General features: G+C 39.1%; 1 protein-coding gene and 1 pseudogene across 1 annotated transcript; one reads left to right on the top strand and one right to left on the bottom strand.

Moving 5' to 3' along the window:
- Positions 1–1,357: 1,357 nt before the first annotated feature.
- LOC138887363 (uncharacterized) lies at positions 1,358–3,311 on the bottom strand. The gene is made up of 2 exons (XM_070169100.1): positions 2,032–3,311; positions 1,358–1,838 (listed from the first exon to the last, which is right to left on the bottom strand). The coding sequence occupies exons 1-2, from the start codon at positions 3,309–3,311 to the stop codon at positions 1,358–1,360; spliced, it is 1,761 nt and encodes a 586-aa protein (XP_070025201.1).
- A 5,130-nt stretch (positions 3,312–8,441) lies between these two features.
- Positions 8,442–19,179, top strand: part of LOC138887362 (GDP-Man:Man(3)GlcNAc(2)-PP-Dol alpha-1,2-mannosyltransferase-like) — a 76,388-nt pseudogene continuing 65,650 nt past the window's right edge.

The raw sequence follows: 19,179 nt of genomic DNA, 5'->3' as shown, positions 1-19,179 counted from the left end.
AACCGAAGTCGGGCCATTGCAGGGTAATGGTGTCCAATAGGTGAGATGAGGATTTCCCCAATACCAACTCCTTTGATATTGACAGCCCCATCAAAATACATTTTCCATATAGGGTGATCGTCTGGAACCACTTCCTCTATCGAGTTGACCTCTTCATCCGGGAAGTATGTGCTAAGTGGCATGTACTCATTATCAACTGGAGTCTCTGCCAAATGATCTACCAAAGCCTGTGCTTTCATCGCGGTGCGAGTGACATAGACGATGTCAAACTCTGTGAGCAGGATTTGCCATTTTGCGAGCCTGCCAGTGGGCATTGGCTTTTGGAAGATGTACTTCAAAGGATCCATTCTGGATATGAGGTAAGTAGTGTAGGCCAAAAGATAATGTCTCAACTTCTGAGCGACCCAAGTCAAGGCACAATATGTCCTTTCTAAAAGGGTGTACTTAACCTCATAATTGGTGAATTTCTTGCTCAAATAATATATTGCTTGTTCCTTTCTACCTGTTGCATCATGTTGCCCCAGAACGCATCCAAAGGAATTATCCATCACTGATAGATATAAAAATAAAGGCCTACCAGATTCAGGTGGAACCAGTATAGGAGGTTTTGACAGATAATCTTTGATCCTGTCAAAGGCCTTTTGGCAATCGTCCGTCCATCTGACAGCGGCATTCTTTTTCAACAACTTAAAGATGGGCTCGCACGTGGTTGTGAGCTGAGCAATGAACCTACTGATGTAGTTCAACCTTTCGAGCAAACTCATGACCTCTTTTTTGTTCTTCGGGGGTGGCAGATCTCGAATGGACTTTATCTTAGATGGATCCAATTCGATGCCTCTCCGGCTGACTATAAAACCGAGGAGTTTCCCAGCTGGGACCCCAACTGCACACTTGGCTGGATTAAGCTTAAGGTCATACCTACGAAGCCATTCGAAGAACTTTTTCAAATCACACACGTGATCGACTTGTGTCTTTGATTTTATGATGACATCGTCGACATATACCTCAATCTCTTTGTGCATCATGTCGTGAAAATGGTGGTCATGGCCCTCATATAAGTTTCCCCTGCATTCTTTAAACCGAATGGCATGACCCTATAACAATAGGTACCCCATGGCGTGGTGAAAACGATCTTTTCAGCATCATCCTCATCCATTAGAATTTGGTGGTACCCAGCATAGCAATCCACAAATGATTGGATCTCATGCTTTACGCAATTATCTACAAGAATGTGGATGTTTGGCAAAGGAAAATTATCCTTTGGACTTGCTTTGTTCAGGTCCCTATAGTCGACACAAACTCTAGTTTTTCTATCCTTCTTTAGCATGGGCACGACATTTGCCACCCAGGTGGTGTATCAGACAGCTCTGACCACATTAGCGCTTAGTTGATTCATTATTTCTTCTTTGATTTTGTCGCTCATGTCTGTTTTAAATTTTCGTTGTTTTTGTTGGACTGGTGGAAAACCAGGATACGTAGGAAGCTTATGAACCACCAGATCAGCACTTAAACCCGACATATCATCGTAAGACCAAGCAAATATATCTTTGTATTCAAATAAAAGTTGAATCAAGATATCTCTGGTTTTTTGTTCAGTGTGAATGCTTATCTTCGTTTCTCTAACTTCTTCAGGACTTCCGATATTAATCGTCTCAGTTTCATTGAGGTTTGGATTAGGCTTGTTTTCAAATTGTTCCAACTCTCTTTTTATTTCCTCAACAATCTCATCTTCCTCATATTCAAACTCTTGATGCGTTATTTCGATATTAGACAGCTTTTCAAGAGCTGGGCATGAATTCCGCATGCATGTCATGTTATTAAAGCCGACATTAACAAAACTGAAATGAGAATAAAATGACATGAATTAGGAAAAGGAAAAGATAGGAAACTTCATAGGAAACTAAACTGCATTTTATTGAATTCGAAAGGATAGAAGGGTTAACATCAAACTAACAATCATCCTGAGATATTTGGATTACAACCCTGAAAGTAACCCAGAATACAAAAAAGGAAGCTGCAAAAGCAGACTACCAAGACTCCTTCCTTGTGGGGAGAGGAGTTGGTTCCCAGTTGGCGAGCATGGTGTCTGGGTCAATTAGTTGCACAAGGGCACGACTAGTGCCTTCACCAGCCTGGATCATATTCACTTCAGAAAACATCTCGCTGAGGTCATGGCAAATTTCATCAATGTTTGCATGCGCCGAGGAACTTTGACCCTCTCGGAGTCGTGGCTTGACAAAAGTGTAGAAAATATGAGGGATAGGCTGTTGCAAGACCCATCCACTCTTTTTGCGGTGTTTGGATTTATTTTTGTCTGCTTGTGTTGGCCTGAAGCCTAAGCCAAAAGTACCCCGGTTTCCTAATGAAGAAATAGGCTCTGAAATCCCTTGCAATGATGCCCCCAAACCTTTTCCTGGCTCATAACCTTGTCTCATCATAACCGTAGCCACAATTACAGATGTGGCGGAAAGACAAGGATGGAGAATGGGCTTTCCTTCCTCGACATGGTCCACAACAACCACTTCAAAAGCTTGATAGACAATGGACTCAGACCCATCCTTGGCCTCAATACAGGGTATTAATAGGTCTTTATAAACGGAAGACTCGTCTTCTCCGTGAACAATAATTTCTTGCCCGTCATGTTCGAATTTAAGCATCCGGTGTAAGGTGGATGGCACAGCTCGGGCTGTATGGATCCATGGACTTCCAAGAAGAAAGTTATAAGAAGTGACCATGTCCACTACTTGGAAAACAATCTCAAAGTCCACCGGCCCAATCGTCATGGTGAGGTTGATTTCCCCCATGGTGTCTCTCGCTGAGCCATCGAAAGCCCGGATGCGAACATTGCTGGGTCGGATTCTGTCCGTATTGATCTTCATGCTTTGCAAAGTAGAGAGAGGGCATACATCTACACTTGAGCCTCCATCAACCATGACTCTCTTTACATAATGCCCCTCACATTTTACTATCAAGTTCAATGCCCTATTGTGCCCGGCTCCTTCCTCGGGAAGTTCATCATCGGTAAATGAGATTCTGTTTACCTCAAAAAATCTATTGGCCATCTTCTCTAACTGATTCACTGTGGTCTCTTCTGAGATATGTGCCTCGTTCAGGACCTTGATTAGTACACGGGCATGCTCTTTGGAATGTATGAGCAGAGATAGTAGAGAGATTTGAGCAGGAGTCTTTCTTAGCTGGTCAATGATTGAGTAATCCTGAGCTTTCATTTTCTTCAAAAACTCTTCTGCCTCTGCTTCAGCGACTGACTTCTTTATTGGAAATTGGCCTCCTCTGATTTGCTTGGCCTTCATCAACTCTTCTGGAGAATAACACTTCCCCGATCGAGTCAAACCTCCAGTTTACCCCACTTCCTCTATGATTTCCTTTCCTTTGTAGGTCATCACAGTTTTGTTGTAGTTCCAAGGGACAGTTTTCGTGTTTGTCACAGGGGGTTGCATGGCAGGTTTGATTATGATCGGCTCTGTTATGCCATTCGCACCGCCCCAATTCTACTTTGTGACGGGGTGTCCTCCAAGGACATACAACCTTGGGCTTGGAACATTGGAGCGAACCTCTAACCTCGAGACCTTGGGCACAAATAAAGTTACCTTTTCTGAGTTCGGGACGCCTTTCACAATCAACGGCACATCTCGGCTTGGTCTTACTTCCAGACTTATTCCTTCTTGAATTGCTCCCACTGTCATTTCTGTTTGGCCGACCGGCTTGTATTCCTGATCTCGGTCAATCATTCCCACGAAATGAACATCGTTGTGTTCCGGCAACGGGTTATTAGTCACATTAGGAGGGTCCTCGCCATTCGTTACTACAATTAATTTTTCAGAAATGAGTCTTTCTATGGCTCCTTTCAGAGTCCAACAATCATCGGTGCTATGCCCTGGGGCACCTGAATGATATTCACATCTAGCATTTGCTTGAAATCCATGTGAATTCGGATGCATATGGTGGGGAGAGATGGGTCCAATCACGCCCATTTGCTTCAGCTTCTGGAATAGACTAGAGTATGATTCAGCCAATGGAGTGAATTTTTCTGTCGGCCTCTGCTCTCGACCATAATCCTGCCTGGGACGAGCATTGTAGGGTGCTTGAAAATTTTGTTGCTGAGGTCGAGGGCCCTTTGGAGCTGCTGCCCGTACCTGATGATTGGGAGGCCGAGCATATGATTGAGCATTGAACACCGTACATTGTGGTGGGCCCACAGAGTATTGAGGAATTGGCGGGGGATAGTAATGTTGAGGGTAGCTGGATCGCCCCTGATGAACTTGCACATAAGGGTGTGATGCCCCTCTTTGAACTTCCCTAGATCCCGAGGTCATCATAGAACCTTCATATCTCTTTTTCCTATTTGCAAAACTTCCCGACCCATTTTGGATGGCTTGGGTGGTGGCTTTGAGAGTAGTCTAACTTACAATTCTGCCAGTCTAAGCCATTTTCAACCATTTCCCCTATCTTGATTGCTTCAGGAAAAGGCCTACCCATTGCAGACATCATGTTTTGGAAATAATCTGGCTCTTGAGCCTCCAAAAAGATAGTGATCAACTCATGATTATCCATGGGTGGATTAACTCTGGCCGCCTGCTCCCTCCACTTGATGGCGTACTCCCTAAAGCTTTCCGTCGGCTTTTTCTTCATATTGGATAGGGAATTGCGGTCTGGTGCAATATCAATGTTGTATTGGAATTGCTTGACGAAGGCCTGGGCCATGTCATCCCAAACATGCCAGTGAGATATGTCTTGGTCAATGAACCATTCGAAAGCTACCCCCACAAGGCTTTCCCCAAAGTAAGTCATCAGCAGCTCCTTTCCTCCCGCACCCCTCAGCTGGTTGCAGTACCTTTTCAAGTGGGCGATAGGGTCGCCGTGTCTATCATATTTCTCAAATTTTGGGGTCTTGAACCCTCGTGGCAAATGGATGTGAGGGAACATGCATAGATCACTGAATGAAACACTTTTGTGACCACCTAGTCCCTGTATGTTCTTTATATTTTGTTCAAGACTTTTCATTTTCCTGGCCATCTCATCGGGCTCAATCGTCGTGGTAGGCATTTCATTTTCCACTGGTGATTCGTATCGAGGAGTCTGATTGTATGGAGCCGAGACCCCAAAAGCCATATTCGGAGAATAGTATTGTCCATCATAAGCATGAGATGGTGGCTTATTATTTGGCTTCGTCACAAGAGGTGGTGGTGGGATTGTATATACCAATGCGCCAGACACGACGAGAGGGGTGTTCCTGACCGGTGCGGCTAGAGGTCGCATATTAGAGGTACTGGGGGCAGCATGGAGGCTGTAATTCGGCACATACCCTGATGGTAGAATGGGGTCTCTCGTTGCATGGAGCGGTGGTTGAGTAGCCTGAGGTATGGTGTAAGTTCCCTTTGAGGGACCCTGGGGTGGAGGTCGACCGGAAACCCAAGCTTGATATACATCTGACTGTTGTTGTCTCAATTTTCTTATCTCCTCAGACTCTTGCTCAACTGACTGACCCTGCGGATTGTCACTGACCAACTCGATTTCATCACTGTTATCCATTACTACTGGTCCCTTAGATCTTGTGAAGTAATGATGTGCTGCCAGATTTACCACAAACCAACCACCTTAAACTTACTGGATTAAGAGCCAACAAACGTGTTAGGGTTAGGCATTTTATAGATATGAATTACACATAATATGTCATGCTCCTAACATCGCCACCATTCCTAGAATGATTTTGGAAGGCTTCAATGTTTCATTCCGGCTTATCAGCTTGTTGCTTATTGACACTGTTATTTCCTTCTTCTCTTTTTTTTTCATTTTTTTTCACTCGCCTTATTTGATCCCTTACTTTAGAGCCATTTAAAATAAAAACTTGATCGAACCTTTTGTGAGTTGCCTACGTATCATGTAACCGCATGAATCAGATCATTACGTAGTTCAGTTGTTTTTTTTTTTTTACAAAACAAACATCTTTTGGTTCATTTTAGAATTTTTCTAAAAAAAAACAAAAATCTTTTCATTGATTTTCAAAATAATTCTTTTTTTTATACAAGACTCAAAAGACAAGAGTTACATAAAGATAAACAAGACCAAGCCTGACTAAAATAGACTTTTTAGGATAAAAGGCAAAACAACAAGACTCAAAACGCCAAAAGACTCTTACAGACTCGAAAACAACAAAAGCATAATGAAAAAGGACTGATAACTAAAAGAAGACTTTGATCTTTGCAGTAGAATCCACCAACATCACTGTAATCAAGGCTCTTGTTCCTGTGCCTGACCCCCAACGTTGAGGTATGTCCTCTCCAAGTCTGCAGATATATGACGAGCAATGTTTAATGATACTTCTGCAAACCGCTCGGGCGTCATTCCCTGGCAACTCCTGCGTGCTCTTGATGTATATGTGGCTACCTCGAGGATCTTTCCTTTAATGTATTCCTGAGCCACATGCAACTCTTGATTTTGCTGACCACGTGTCTCAGCTAGATCCAGCGCATCACGCTCGCAGTCCAAGGCCATATCTTTCTGGCGCCGATTTTCTAGTAACTCCCCCTCCAACCAATTTATCATACTCTGGTAGTGATGTCTTTCTACTTCTAACTCCGCGATCTGTCTCTCCTTGCTTGATTCAACTCCCTCTAACTAATCCCTTAAACCTTTGATTAGTGGAGCGTAACTCATGCGCTCATGATCACGGACTACCCTGAACTGGGCTTCTCTCTCTTCTTGTTGTTGTGCGGTTGTGACCATGTTCTTCTTTCGAATTTGGGATTTGAGTGCTTGCCTCTCTCGTGCCCACTGAGCTTTCTCTTTCTCAAAAGCGTCATACAACAAATCCTTGTCTACTTTAACGATGCTGAGCTCTTCTTGCAGTGCTCCAAAGTCAGATTCATAACCCATTTTCATCTCTTCCACAACCAGCCCAACTCTGTTTCGAATTTCAGCCTCCCACTCCGCGGTGCTCTTCACGACTGTACCTGGTCTATCTGCGAGAGCATCTTGGTTATAGAACCACTCAAGATAAGAAGGATTCAACTCACCACTTCCTCGATCTGCCACCATGGTGCCACGCTCGAGTATCTTAGTGCCATTCCAAACACGTTGGGCATAAGCTTCACGAATGGGATCCTCTAATGTTGCTTCCCAGATAAAATTTTCCATAGTCTCTACCGAGGGAACTATTTCTTTGTGACCCAGCTGACGTAGAACTCTCATGGGAACATATGGCTGATAACCTCGAAGCCCCATTAAGATCAGAAACGGATGGCAAGATGACTTATAGATGACATATTCCGCGGTGAACCAAGGATAATTCCATGTGATCTGATCATCTGTTAAGGAGTGAAGATACTTTCTCCAATCATTGACACTTTCTAGGAAATTGCGGATCTCCGACTCACTCTTCAATCTAGCATTATACTGGCGAACATGATTACCCCAACAAGTACGGTGGTCTACCTGATAAGGACGGCGGAAAAGATGATCCATGAACCACATCTGGAGTAGGAGGTTGCAACCTTCAAAGAAACATTTTCCTTCCCAGCACCTGGTCAAGGCGCGAAAGGTATCTTCTAACACAATTGGAAGAATATAGGAATCATTTCTTTTCATCATCGTTGTGACTATCCCAGATAACCGAATGTTGATCTTCCGATCCTCTCTCGGGAAGACCATACACCCCAAGAAAGCTACAATGAATGCTTTCCGTCCATGGCCTCGCCATGTGTGTTGGTTCTGTTTGTTAATTAGCTTCTTCCCATATTCTGAAAACCCCCTTTCATTCCCGTACCTGTCATACAAGAAATCTAGGTGGACCTGCCCTTGCGCCACATGTGCTATCTCGGTGTGGCTGATCCACATCTGCTCAAGGAACTTGGTAGTAGTAACGTCCCTGGGAGCCAAAAGTCTCTTTGTTCGACTCTTATGCCCCAGGTCGGTATATTCAGCGAATTCCTCCAAGGTAGGAGTCATTTCAAACCCATTGAGACGAAATACATTATTCTTCGGGTCCCAGAAATAAACCAAAGCCTCAATGAGTTCTCGTTTGGGCTCAATCTCCATAATGTTTACCAAGTTTTTCAAATAATCTTTGATCTTTCCTTGCTCAAATCCATCCATGTTGTTCCACCAACGCTTCAATAACCTGGGCACTTTGTCGACAATCTTAAACGGCGAGTGTTCTTCATCTCTCAGCCTCTTGTCAGGTCTCCCACTAACTGAATCCATATCGTACCTATATAAATAAAATTATGAGGTCGGGTCCAAATCTTAACTCGAAGAAATGACACCAAACAGACTTCTGGATAAGACAACGGACAAACTTCATATGATAAGAGGGCTAGACTCTGGAAGGATTACTTAGGTATCTCGCCGAGGAAAAAAAATAGCTGGACAAAGGGCAAATAATAAAAGGCGACGAAGAGGACAAGATGATTATTTTTATGAAAATGGCTCTTCAGCATCTCCAAGAAAAGTACTAATGCAGTCTCGATAAAAACATCTGAATACATGGATAAAAAATAAATAAAAGCTTAAAAATGTAATGTTGACATTGGCAAAAATGGCTGGGAACAAAGGACGACATGACAAAAACAAAATGACTATTTTTACGAAAATAGCCCTTCGACACTTCCGAGGAAGGTTGGAAGGCGGTCCCGGCAAAACGGTCAAAAATAAAAACAAAATGGTAAAAGGTGTTAAAAACGACCAAAGTAATCATTTTGTTTGAAAATAGCCCTTTGGCACTTCCGAGAAAGGTTTTAAGGCAATTTCCGCAAAAATGGTTCTACATTGGGGAAAAAATGGTAAAATATTAGCTATATCTACGAAAACAACCCTTCGATGGCTCCGAAGAAGGCTTCGAGGAAAAACATGTTCAGACGTAAAGACAAAACAATGAAAAAGTAAAAGAGAAAGAAAAAAACAAAAACAAAAAAACTATCGATTTTTTTTATTAAAAGAAAAATATTATGGACACACCGATTTTAAAAACTCTTGCAAAAATGGGGGCCAACCCTGATGAAGGTTTCCTATGTACTCCACTAAAATTGTGAGAATCGAACTTGCGTAGTTCAAACCAAGACAGGACCATTTTTATATTATTTTTTTATTTGGTAAAAATGAATTACCTGTACAAAACTGGGGAATGACTTTTTTTTTTCTTTTTTCTCTCAACTAATTTTCTAAAGCCGGTCAACAAATGCAAGCAAGCCTTCCAAATGATGCAACAAGTAGCACATAAGTGAATATGATGGTCTCAAAAAGGATACCTGTCTTATACAGACTCGACCCCTGTGCCGAGCTTCGCTAAGTCAAGTGCATATGATGCAACAAAATGATCCTACTATGGATAACCAGTCATGTGGCTTGTTCTTCTATGCTTCAAAAGTCCTAGGGGATGAGGCGTATCTAGACTGGCCATAAAACGAGCGAACAACTCGAGTTGGGAAGGGGTAGCGTACCGGGAGCAATACTTCTCCGGCTTAACTACTGGACCCTCCCCGTTCTTAAATATGGGTGACTAATAATCCTTCACCGGGAGCCCAGGCCCACCGGCTTTATCTCAACAAAGAATGGGGCGTGTATCCGCGATTCCCGAGGTTGTATTCAGAAGACTCAGAGGGGGGTGCGCAAGAAGACAATTTATAAAACAGTTCAACAATATCAAAGCGGTAAAGAGCAAGCAAGTAGAACATTATGCCTAAATAGATCACAGTTATAAACAAAAAATTAATAAAGCCAAATAAAGTCAATGTACAAGCTCGAATTCACGCCGGATGTCCCCAATAGAGTCGCCAGAGCTGTCACACCCCTTTTTTACCCCTCCAAAAGATATGTACAAAATGTAACATGTTATGCTACGAATTTGTGGGTTAAAGAGTTTTTTCAATTAAAGTGATAATTTTGAAATAAGGATTATTTTTGTTATTCAGAGTCGCTACTTGGAATTGATTTGTTGGTGTTCCAAGTCACCTTTTATTTGAATCCCTAGTCAAAGGAAGGTTTGACTCTTTTATTATTGGTCTGCGAAAATAAAGTCCGGATAAGGAATTCTGTAGACCGAGGAGAAGGTGTAAGGCATTCCCCGAGTCCCGTGGTTCTAGCACGGTCGCTTTATTGACTACATTTGGCTTAAATTAATTTTGGATAAACTGTGATTTATATTATTTTTTCATATTTTTACCTATCCGCTTTTATCTCTTGATTATTAGAAAAATTAAAGAATATTTTTTAATAAGAAGATGTCATAACCACACTACGCAAGCGAGTGCATGATCGACGAAATTTATTATTTAGTCATAACGGCGCTACGCAAGCGAATCCGCAGTCATGACAAACGATTGTTAGCATGTTATTTACGTCTGGAAAAATTAGTACATTCGAAGAGATTAGTTTTGAAAATAAAATAAAAAATCAACTATCGCGCTACGCAAGCGAATTCGCGATCTTAATAAAAAAAATTATACTAAATTAAGAATTAACTAAAATTAATAAACATGGTATGAGATTATTAAATTAATTTATCGAATATTCAAACATCACGCTACACAAGTGATTCCGTGAGTTAAAGCGCGCCTACTAATTGCCTAACGTTTAAAAAGGAAATGAGTTAATTAAAAATAGTAGAAAAATCTGATATTATTACTATTTTTCTAGCTTTATAGTTGGGAAAAATTAAGCAAATAAAAGTTGGACCAACTTAATCTATTTTAAAAGAAATGAGCCAACTTCTTGTTAAAAAAAATGGGCCAGCTTGTAAAGAGCTCTTGGGCTGCTGGAATTTATTATTAAAATGGGTCAAGAAATGAATTTTAATTGGCCCAATGCTATATAGAAGAAAAGGGAGTAATTTTGTTGTTTAAAGGTAAATGGGCCACCTTTTATTTTTTGGTTCAAAAAGGCCCAAAGTTACTTAGTTTGCATTTATGACCATTAATTACATAGTCACAATTGTATAAACGCACACTTTACAAAAATAGTCACTTTTGCAAATCTGGAAAAATGGCCAGATTAAAAAAAAATAAAAATTATCGTAACATTCCTAGAAGCATATGTTGGCAGTGAAATTTCAGCAACTAAAACGAACTCATGCTATGTGTTATACATCTAAAGTCATTCATGGCATACTTAGATATCACATTCAAAAAACTTGCAACTCAATATTCAAGTATTATGAAGGACTATATTCACATTATCACATGCTTGATACATAACAATAACATACAAGCTCTTTTGTTGTCAAATTATTCATCATATCAAACACATTTAAATGGTGCAGTATGTTCAAGTTGTTCCCATTGCTGAAAATACGTACGTTACGAGTCTTAAAGGATTACATGAATAACAAAAGAATAAACAGTAGTTCAGCAACTAAAGCAGCATAAAAACAACAGCAAAACAGCAGCAAAACCAGCAGCAAATCCGTGTTAAAACAACCCGAAAACTTAGAGAGGAAACCCAGAAAAGAACTCTAAAGAGGACTTATACTTTTCTAAAAGTTTGCACTCTAAGATTCACTCCCAAAGCTCACCATTTCAGCTCACTTTTCATATGTTCAACTGCTGATTCTTTTTTTATGTTTTTGTGTGTTCAAAGCAATTATTCCCTCTCCCTGGAAGTGTGATTGAGTCCCCCTTATATATCAAAATAACCAACTATTTCAAAAAATTAAAAATCAATATTTTTGACAGATTTTCTACAAAATCTGCTCTTAAATTCAAAAGGCCAGACTTTCTGGTTCAAATCTTGTCAAGTATTTCAAACAAAATCTGTTCTCCACTATTCAAAGACAGACTTTTATTCAAACACTGCCCAAAAGTCTACATTTTCTTACCGAACAATTTGACTTTTGAGTATTATACTCAAAGAGTCTTGAAGCAGTAAATAAACAACCAAACAAGTACCATATACTCTTAAGTATTCTGCACTACCTCACTTTTATTAATACAAAACTATTTTACTACTTCAACAAGTGCAAAAACAGAAAATTGAACATTTCAAATTTCAAAAACTAATGCTAAAATAATTAATAATAGACCAAAATAAAATCTGAAAATTAAAAATAAAAATAAAAAATCAGCCATGAAAAAGAATAGGATTTTTACCATTTTACAATTCAAGTGGCCGAAAAAATGGTGGTATGCCAAAAGAGGGTGTTCGGGGAGGTCGCCGGAATTTGGCCGGATTTTGGTCTCCGGATTTTCAGGGTGAAATTGACATAAATAGCTAGGTCTTGAGGATCTCTATCCATTGGTGTAGGTATTGTGGGGTGGTAGTGGTTGGAGCTTCAAGGATTTGGGCAAAAAAGTGACGGAAAAGTTTTCAAGATCTAAGATTCAAGGAGTTTGAGGGATTTTTGAAGGATTTGGTTTGGAGATATGGAAAGAGGAAGTTGTGGAGATTACATGGTGTGAATTTGGAGGTGTTTGGAGGTGGTCCACCGGCGGCGGCGATTTCTGGCCAGCGGCGATGGGCGGAGATGGGGCGGCGTAGAGAGAGTGAAGAGAGAGAGAGAAGAGAGAAGAAGGAGAAGGAAAGAAGAGAGAGGAAATAAGGGGGAAATGGGGCAAATTTTTGGGGATTTTGGGCTTTAAATACCTAGGATGAAGATCAAACTAGGACCGTTGGATTAAATCAAGATGGGTGGATGAGATTGAATCTTGTTACTTAACCAAAACGACGTAGTTTCAAGACCAAACTACGTCGTTTTAAGCTCTTCTTGGCAGCCCCATTTTGGACCGGATTTGGGCTCTTTGGGCTCAAATTTTGGGCCAATTTTGGCACAATTTTAATTAAATACACTAGCCCAATCCCTATCCCATTTACCAAACAATTACTCAACTCTTAAAACCTATACATACACAAATAAGAACAAATACACACACACACATATATGCACACATATATATATACAAGGCAAAAATTAGGCATTTACATTATCTTCTGCAGATATTTTTTGTCATCTCCCATTGTGGGATGTGGGAAAGAGACTTTTTGATATGCTCTCAGTAGTAATTGATTTCACCACTTCTTGGTGATGTTTGTCCATTCGAGTCTTCGAAATAAAATAGGGAGAGCATTGACAGTACATCTCTTTTTCCCCCAACAAAGGTAGATACTCCCTCAGATTCAATTTACGTGAACACCCATTTGACTGGGCACGGAGTTTAAGAAAAGACAAAAGACTTTTGAACTTGTGTAAAATGAGGCACATATATTTTCTGTGGCTATAAATCATTGCATAAAGGTAAATTATTTTAAAATAAGAAAATGAGTCATTCTTTTTGACACGAACTAAAAAGGAAATATATTCACAAAAATTGAAACGGAAGGAGTATTATATTACTGCAACAAACAAACAAATTGGGCAAAGGTGCCCATAGCATCATGTGCAATCCAACTGGGGTAAAAGTGCTCCCTAAGATACTTCTTTCAAAAAAGTAATAGAAAACTTAGCTGAGTTGTGTGCTCGTAATTTTGATTTCTAGGAATATAAACAAAGTCTACATTATTAAACAAAGTCGATAGCTTGCACGTCTTCACAAGCTGCTTCTATCTCCCATGAGGCAGTGACTTTTTTTTTTGGATCATATCATTAATACTATTTGCTTTTGATAAAAGCTTCACCTTGTTTCAACTATTTCTGGTTGCACTTTCAATAGCCATTCTTATAGCAAGCACTTTAGCAATCATAACTTTTCCCGAAAACTAAATTGTGACCCATAGGCATGAATCAGTTTTCCAAGGCTATCTAAGGCCGTAACACAAATACTTGCTTGTCTAGCATCTACTTGTAAGCCTGCGTCAATAAATAATAATACGGAAAGCGCCATATTTGTCCCTCCACTATTGAAAATAAGTTACATCTATCCTTTATTTTAGTTTCTTAGTATAACTACACCTACCATCATGCTTTTGGATCATATTTATCCTCCGTTCCTTACATAGTTTGGTCTCATCTTAAAAAGACACATTGCTAGCCCTGATTGGATAAAATAGACCTGCTCCAGTTTAATCAAACCCACGCGACCTATCTATTTCTCCCAAATCAAATTGAAACCCGCGCAATATATTTTTCTTTAAATCTCCCTGCAGACCCAAACAAATTTAAATGATTAATTGGAGTGATATGTTTACATCTAATATAATTGATATTGCATAAACTATAAAGTTTTCCTAAACTAAATTTAGATAGTTTTTCCTTAAAAAGAGCTACGATTATGATATTTAAGTATACATATATTTATGTTCAAGCTTTCTGCATGTTAGAAATATCTAGTTTAGCCTTTATTTGTGAAGGTAAGCCCTTAATTAAGTAGTTCAGCTTTCTAGAGCTTGTGCACGGGGCATTTTGAAAATTTTAGTCGCCATTGACACAACCACAATGTACAAGGCGATGTGTATATGGGATCACATGATAGATAGAATCTTGTAGCCTCTCGGGGAACAAGAGTACTAACACAAGAGTTACCCAGGGTTTAGAAGTGGATTCTCTAGCGACCTTGTATTGACTGCCTGTGTTACGATCTTTCTTTCTTTGGGCGCGGTATTGATTTATTATTTTTTGTTTCATGATATAAGGTATATTATTGCAATAATAGAAAAAACAGTATTTCATTTCATTTGAACATAATCCAGATCTCATGCATCCCAGGGCGATTTGTTACAATTTCAACTACATCCGCCACCCCTAAATAAGAAAATTTCTTTGTTATTCAATTGAAAAATATCACTGTTTAGAGGGTTTTAAAAGTTACATTAATGATATACATATAAGATTTTCAATCTTTGATTATTTTATAATGGAGTGTTGTCCAGCATATTTTTCTGATTGGAAACGGAATCAAAAGACAGAATATTATGTTCTTTTGTGGGTGATATTTACCAAAAGTTTAAGATGTAAAATTAGGTTTTTTTTTTTTTTTGGAAGGATAAGAGAAAATGAGTGAGACTTGTCAATCAGCGCCAGCCGCGTGTCTAGGCCAAGGAAGTTGTTAGTACGGCTCGAGTGGGTTTTAATCGAAATAGGACAAATATTTATTTATCCAAACATGACCAGCCATGTATCTTATTTAAGATAGGACCAAGCTATTTAACGGGCATGAGGTAAATATGATCCAAAAGTATGACGTGTTATTAGACTGTGTTCAAAATAGAGAATCAAAAACATAAACTATAAATAATATGAACAAAATAATCCATCAAAATAGAAACGTGAAATTATTCAAGCTCACAAATTTTTTGGGTGTCATTAAATAATTTAATCTTCTCACTATTGTCCAAGATATTTGGACTAATTCCTTCAAGAATCGAATGAAAATTATTTTATAATAATGACAATGCAAATTACAGAACTTCGATAAACTCAAATGGCGTATAAAATCACATACTGGACACTTACATTTTGTCTTTAAAAATGATGCACAAATGCATAAAAGAGAAGGGAGAGTTTTCACATTTTTTATGGTGAAAAATGAGGCCAAACCTTTAAATTTATAGCCAACAAGTTGGAGTTGAAAGGGTATGAAGATACTGTCACGACCAAAAATTTCACCAAAAGTCGTGATGACATCTAATCTCCAAGACTAGGTAAGCCAATCACACAATAATATAAAAATAGCGAAACAAGATGTAACAAGTCTGAATTTAACATAACCAGCGAAATAAAACTCCAACAATGCTAATATAGAGGTACATTAGTCAAACTTCCAAAACCAGGTAGTACAGAGTCATGAGCTCTAAACTGAATACATAACGAGTCTCAAAAGTACAATACTGTTTGAAAGTAATACAATAGTATGAAAAAAGAAAAGGGGACTCCAAGGGTCTGCGGTATCCATGCAACACTACCTTGAATCCTCTCGAACAATCAAAGCTCACTCCCGAGATCTACTGCTACCAATACCCGATCTGCATAAAATATGCAGAAGTATAGTATGAGTATGAGACAGAATATACTCAGTAAGTATCAAGACTAATCTCGGTGAATTGGTGACGAGGTTCAAGTCATGTTACACTCACTAGTCAAAAACCTTGCAATATAGAAAATAACTGGCAACAAGATTATAATGAGATGAAGTACCATCAACTCAACAAAACAAGAGTTATCAGCTCATCACAGGTAAATCAATTTTTGACAAAAGAATTATCAGTCAATAACTAGAGGCATATAGTAACATGTTAAAAGCAACATGAAATCATGTAAAATGCATGATAAAGTATAAAGAATTCACTTGCATGATCAAGAATACTACCCTTATACTCCTGAAATGATCCGAACAATCATTTTGCATATTTTAGCCTTGTTCCCCTATTTGACATTTTCCGTATCTGTATTTGATATTTGGTGATTTTCGGGGATGATTGGGATTTGTTTGGGAAGATTTTGGAGTGAATCGAGATACTAAGTCTCATTTTGGAAGCTTAAGTTGCAACAGTTGACTAAGATTTGACTTTTGTGCAAACGACCTCGGATTCATATTTGATGGTTCCAATAGGTTGTTATAGTGATTTTGGACTTAGGTGTATGCCCGTAATTGTATTTGGAGGTTCCTATGTTGATTTGGCTCTAATTATCAAAAGTTAAAAAGTTAAAAGTTTGGAAAGTTCATAAGTTTGCACGAAATTGTTTAGCTGACTGTACAGCTTTGTCGGTTCTTGTGCTCACCTAGCGATGGTTAATTCTTCAAGGACCCAATCTTATATTGAGAAGCTGTGGGGAATGCCAGCTCGAATTAGGCGCGTGTATCCTCCTTGTGATACTTCTAGGCTTCAGGTCTGTATTCTTAACTCTCTTGGTGTTAATATAACCCCTGTTCCTCCTCATGACGCCTAAAGTTTTTATGCTTTCCCTCTTTTTTGTAGATTTTATTAAATTAATAAGTTGTGGTTAATAATTTTACTATTGTGTTGTCCTTCATTTTTGCATTAATGAAGTATATGACGAAAGTAGGACTGAGTGTAACTTTCAGACAAATTTCTCCTCAGAATCCTTATTTGGACTTTCATGACTCGTGATTTTATTGAAAATTGAGGGAAATGACATTATTGTATTCCTTTTTTAGAAGGTCTTATTAATTCTTCTGTTGAGTCTGGGATGGATGGTAAGCAATTGCATTTTTGCATGGCAGATATAAACAAAAAACTTGACACTGCTCTTGACATGCGCTTCCACTGGAAAAGTCAATGAAGCCTCCGAAGATAGTATCTGTGGCTCAGTTCCGTCCAAAGAAAGTAGGCATTTTCGTGTGGTCCTTGTAGAAATCAAGGTACCCATACTTTTGCTGGTGTTTCAAGGTATATTGCAATAATGAACTCTTGTAAAACTTGGTTTTTCTGTGAGTTAGGCACACCCTCTCCAACTTGAGACATTTGCAGTTGCCATCAAGAAGTTAGACCAAGATCTGCCAAGGCCGATTATCCAATTAGTGGGTAGTTGTAGGAATGAAGCAGATGAGAAAAGGTTGCAAAATCTAAAGGACCTAGCTATTAAACTGAATGTGGATGATCATGTTGAGTTCCATAAGAATGTCATGTACAGGTTAGTGGTACAACTCCATTTTGTTTGTCTGAAATTCTTAAACTCCAAGGTATGATTTTACTGAATTTTTAGGTCCACAACTTTTCTTTAATTGCTTGTAGTTATTCATTAGGGATGGGCTTTTTATTGCCTTGGCTAGCCCCCCTGCGGGCCCAACCCAGGAAAAAATTAAGAAAAAAGAGGAAATGTTTTTTTTAAAAATAAATAAATATTGCACTCGAAAAAGCTCGTTCTCGCTTACGGAAAGTAGAAACCGAAGCCGAGCAGTTTTGAGTGAATGGATACTCTGAAATAGAACGAGAAAAATTCAATTTGATTAATTCAACTTATAAGACTTTGGAACAATTAGAAAATTACAAAAATGAAACGATTCAGTTTGAACAGTGTTTGACTCAAAAGATATTAAAACCTTTTTGAACAAATCAATCAAAGAAGAAAGGGTAAATCATAGTTGAAAATAATAATCTCTAGAAAGGGTGATAGATAAAGAGAGGATAGGTCACGAGGTTTCTTTTTATTCGTAAATAGTAATGTCTCCAGAGTTCAGAATGCCCGTTACAAGATTATTGTCCTCTTTTTATACTAAGAGAGAAACTCTTCTAAACTGTAAAAGATAAAATACAAGGAATATTCGAAGGAATATTCCTAATGTCCCCTAATGGCCATACATTATTACAAAAGTCGTCCAGTCTCTGGTTTGTCTCAGAGTCGTCTCCCTCAGGACGTCAATTCAAGGAGGCTCCGTCAATCGTCGTACTCGTCGTTGGTCATGGTCGGTCAAATTTGGACCCATACAGTTAGTCCCTCCACTTGTCGGGGTAGCAACTGGGTGCGTCCTCGATGAGTGGACACCATGCGTTCCTATGGAGAAATTTGAGCCGTTGAAACGTTATAGAGTGGCCAATGAGGGAAGGTCAGCGTGCTTAGCAAGGCACCAGGTAATATGCTTTACCAGAAAATGATGTCATCTTCACATGCGTCATCATCACGCATGTTTTCGAGACAGGAGTTTGTGGCTTGATGTTTCGATTTTAGCGCTACTTTGTGACTCTCCGCTTCGATTCTAGCGCCACCCAACCCTATTGTCACACCTCCTTTTTACTATCCCGGAAGGGCGTATAAGGGAGTTTTTCCAATTAAAGGACAATCGAAACAGGGATTATTTTTATTTAAAAATTCAGAGTCGCCACTTGGGAATATTTTATGGTGTCCCAAGTCACCGGTTCAAATCCCGATCGAGGAAAAGATTGACTCTGTTTTACAGTCCGCGAACACAGAAATTCGGGTAAGGAATTCTGTTAACCCGGGAGAAGGTAGTAAGCATTCCCGAGTTCCGTGGTTTTAGCACGGTCGCTCAACTATATTATTGACTTAATTATCTAATTTATTCACATGTTTTAAAACCTATGTGCACTTTTTAATACTTTAAAACCGCATTTATTCAAATTTTAAAGAAGATTGAACATCATTTTAAAACACGTCTTTGGATCACGCCACATGAAATGCACCCGCAGTCCTAAGCATATTTTATTCAACGTTGTTGAGAATTGAAATTGGTCACATGAAATGCATACCCGAGTTTAGGAAGGTAACATTATTAAAGTAACGCGCCTAAAGCAACTATACATTTGCAGCTTTGCGAGGAC

This window comes from Nicotiana sylvestris, chromosome 3, assembly GCF_000393655.2.
Source record: "Nicotiana sylvestris chromosome 3, ASM39365v2, whole genome shotgun sequence".
Taxonomy (NCBI): domain Eukaryota; kingdom Viridiplantae; phylum Streptophyta; class Magnoliopsida; order Solanales; family Solanaceae; genus Nicotiana; species Nicotiana sylvestris.
Note: the sequence above shows the minus strand (reverse complement) of the source record. Positions and strands in the feature narration are given on the sequence as shown.

Coding starts and splice junctions, on each gene's coding strand:
- LOC138887363 (XM_070169100.1), bottom strand. CDS start 3,311: ATGAAGGCCAAGCAAATCAGAGGAGGCCAATTTCCAATAAAGAAGTCA. Junction 1,839..2,031: donor CCCACAAGGAAGGAGTCTTG/GTAGTCTGCTTT, acceptor TTCTCATTTCAG/TTTTGTTAATGTCGGCTTTA.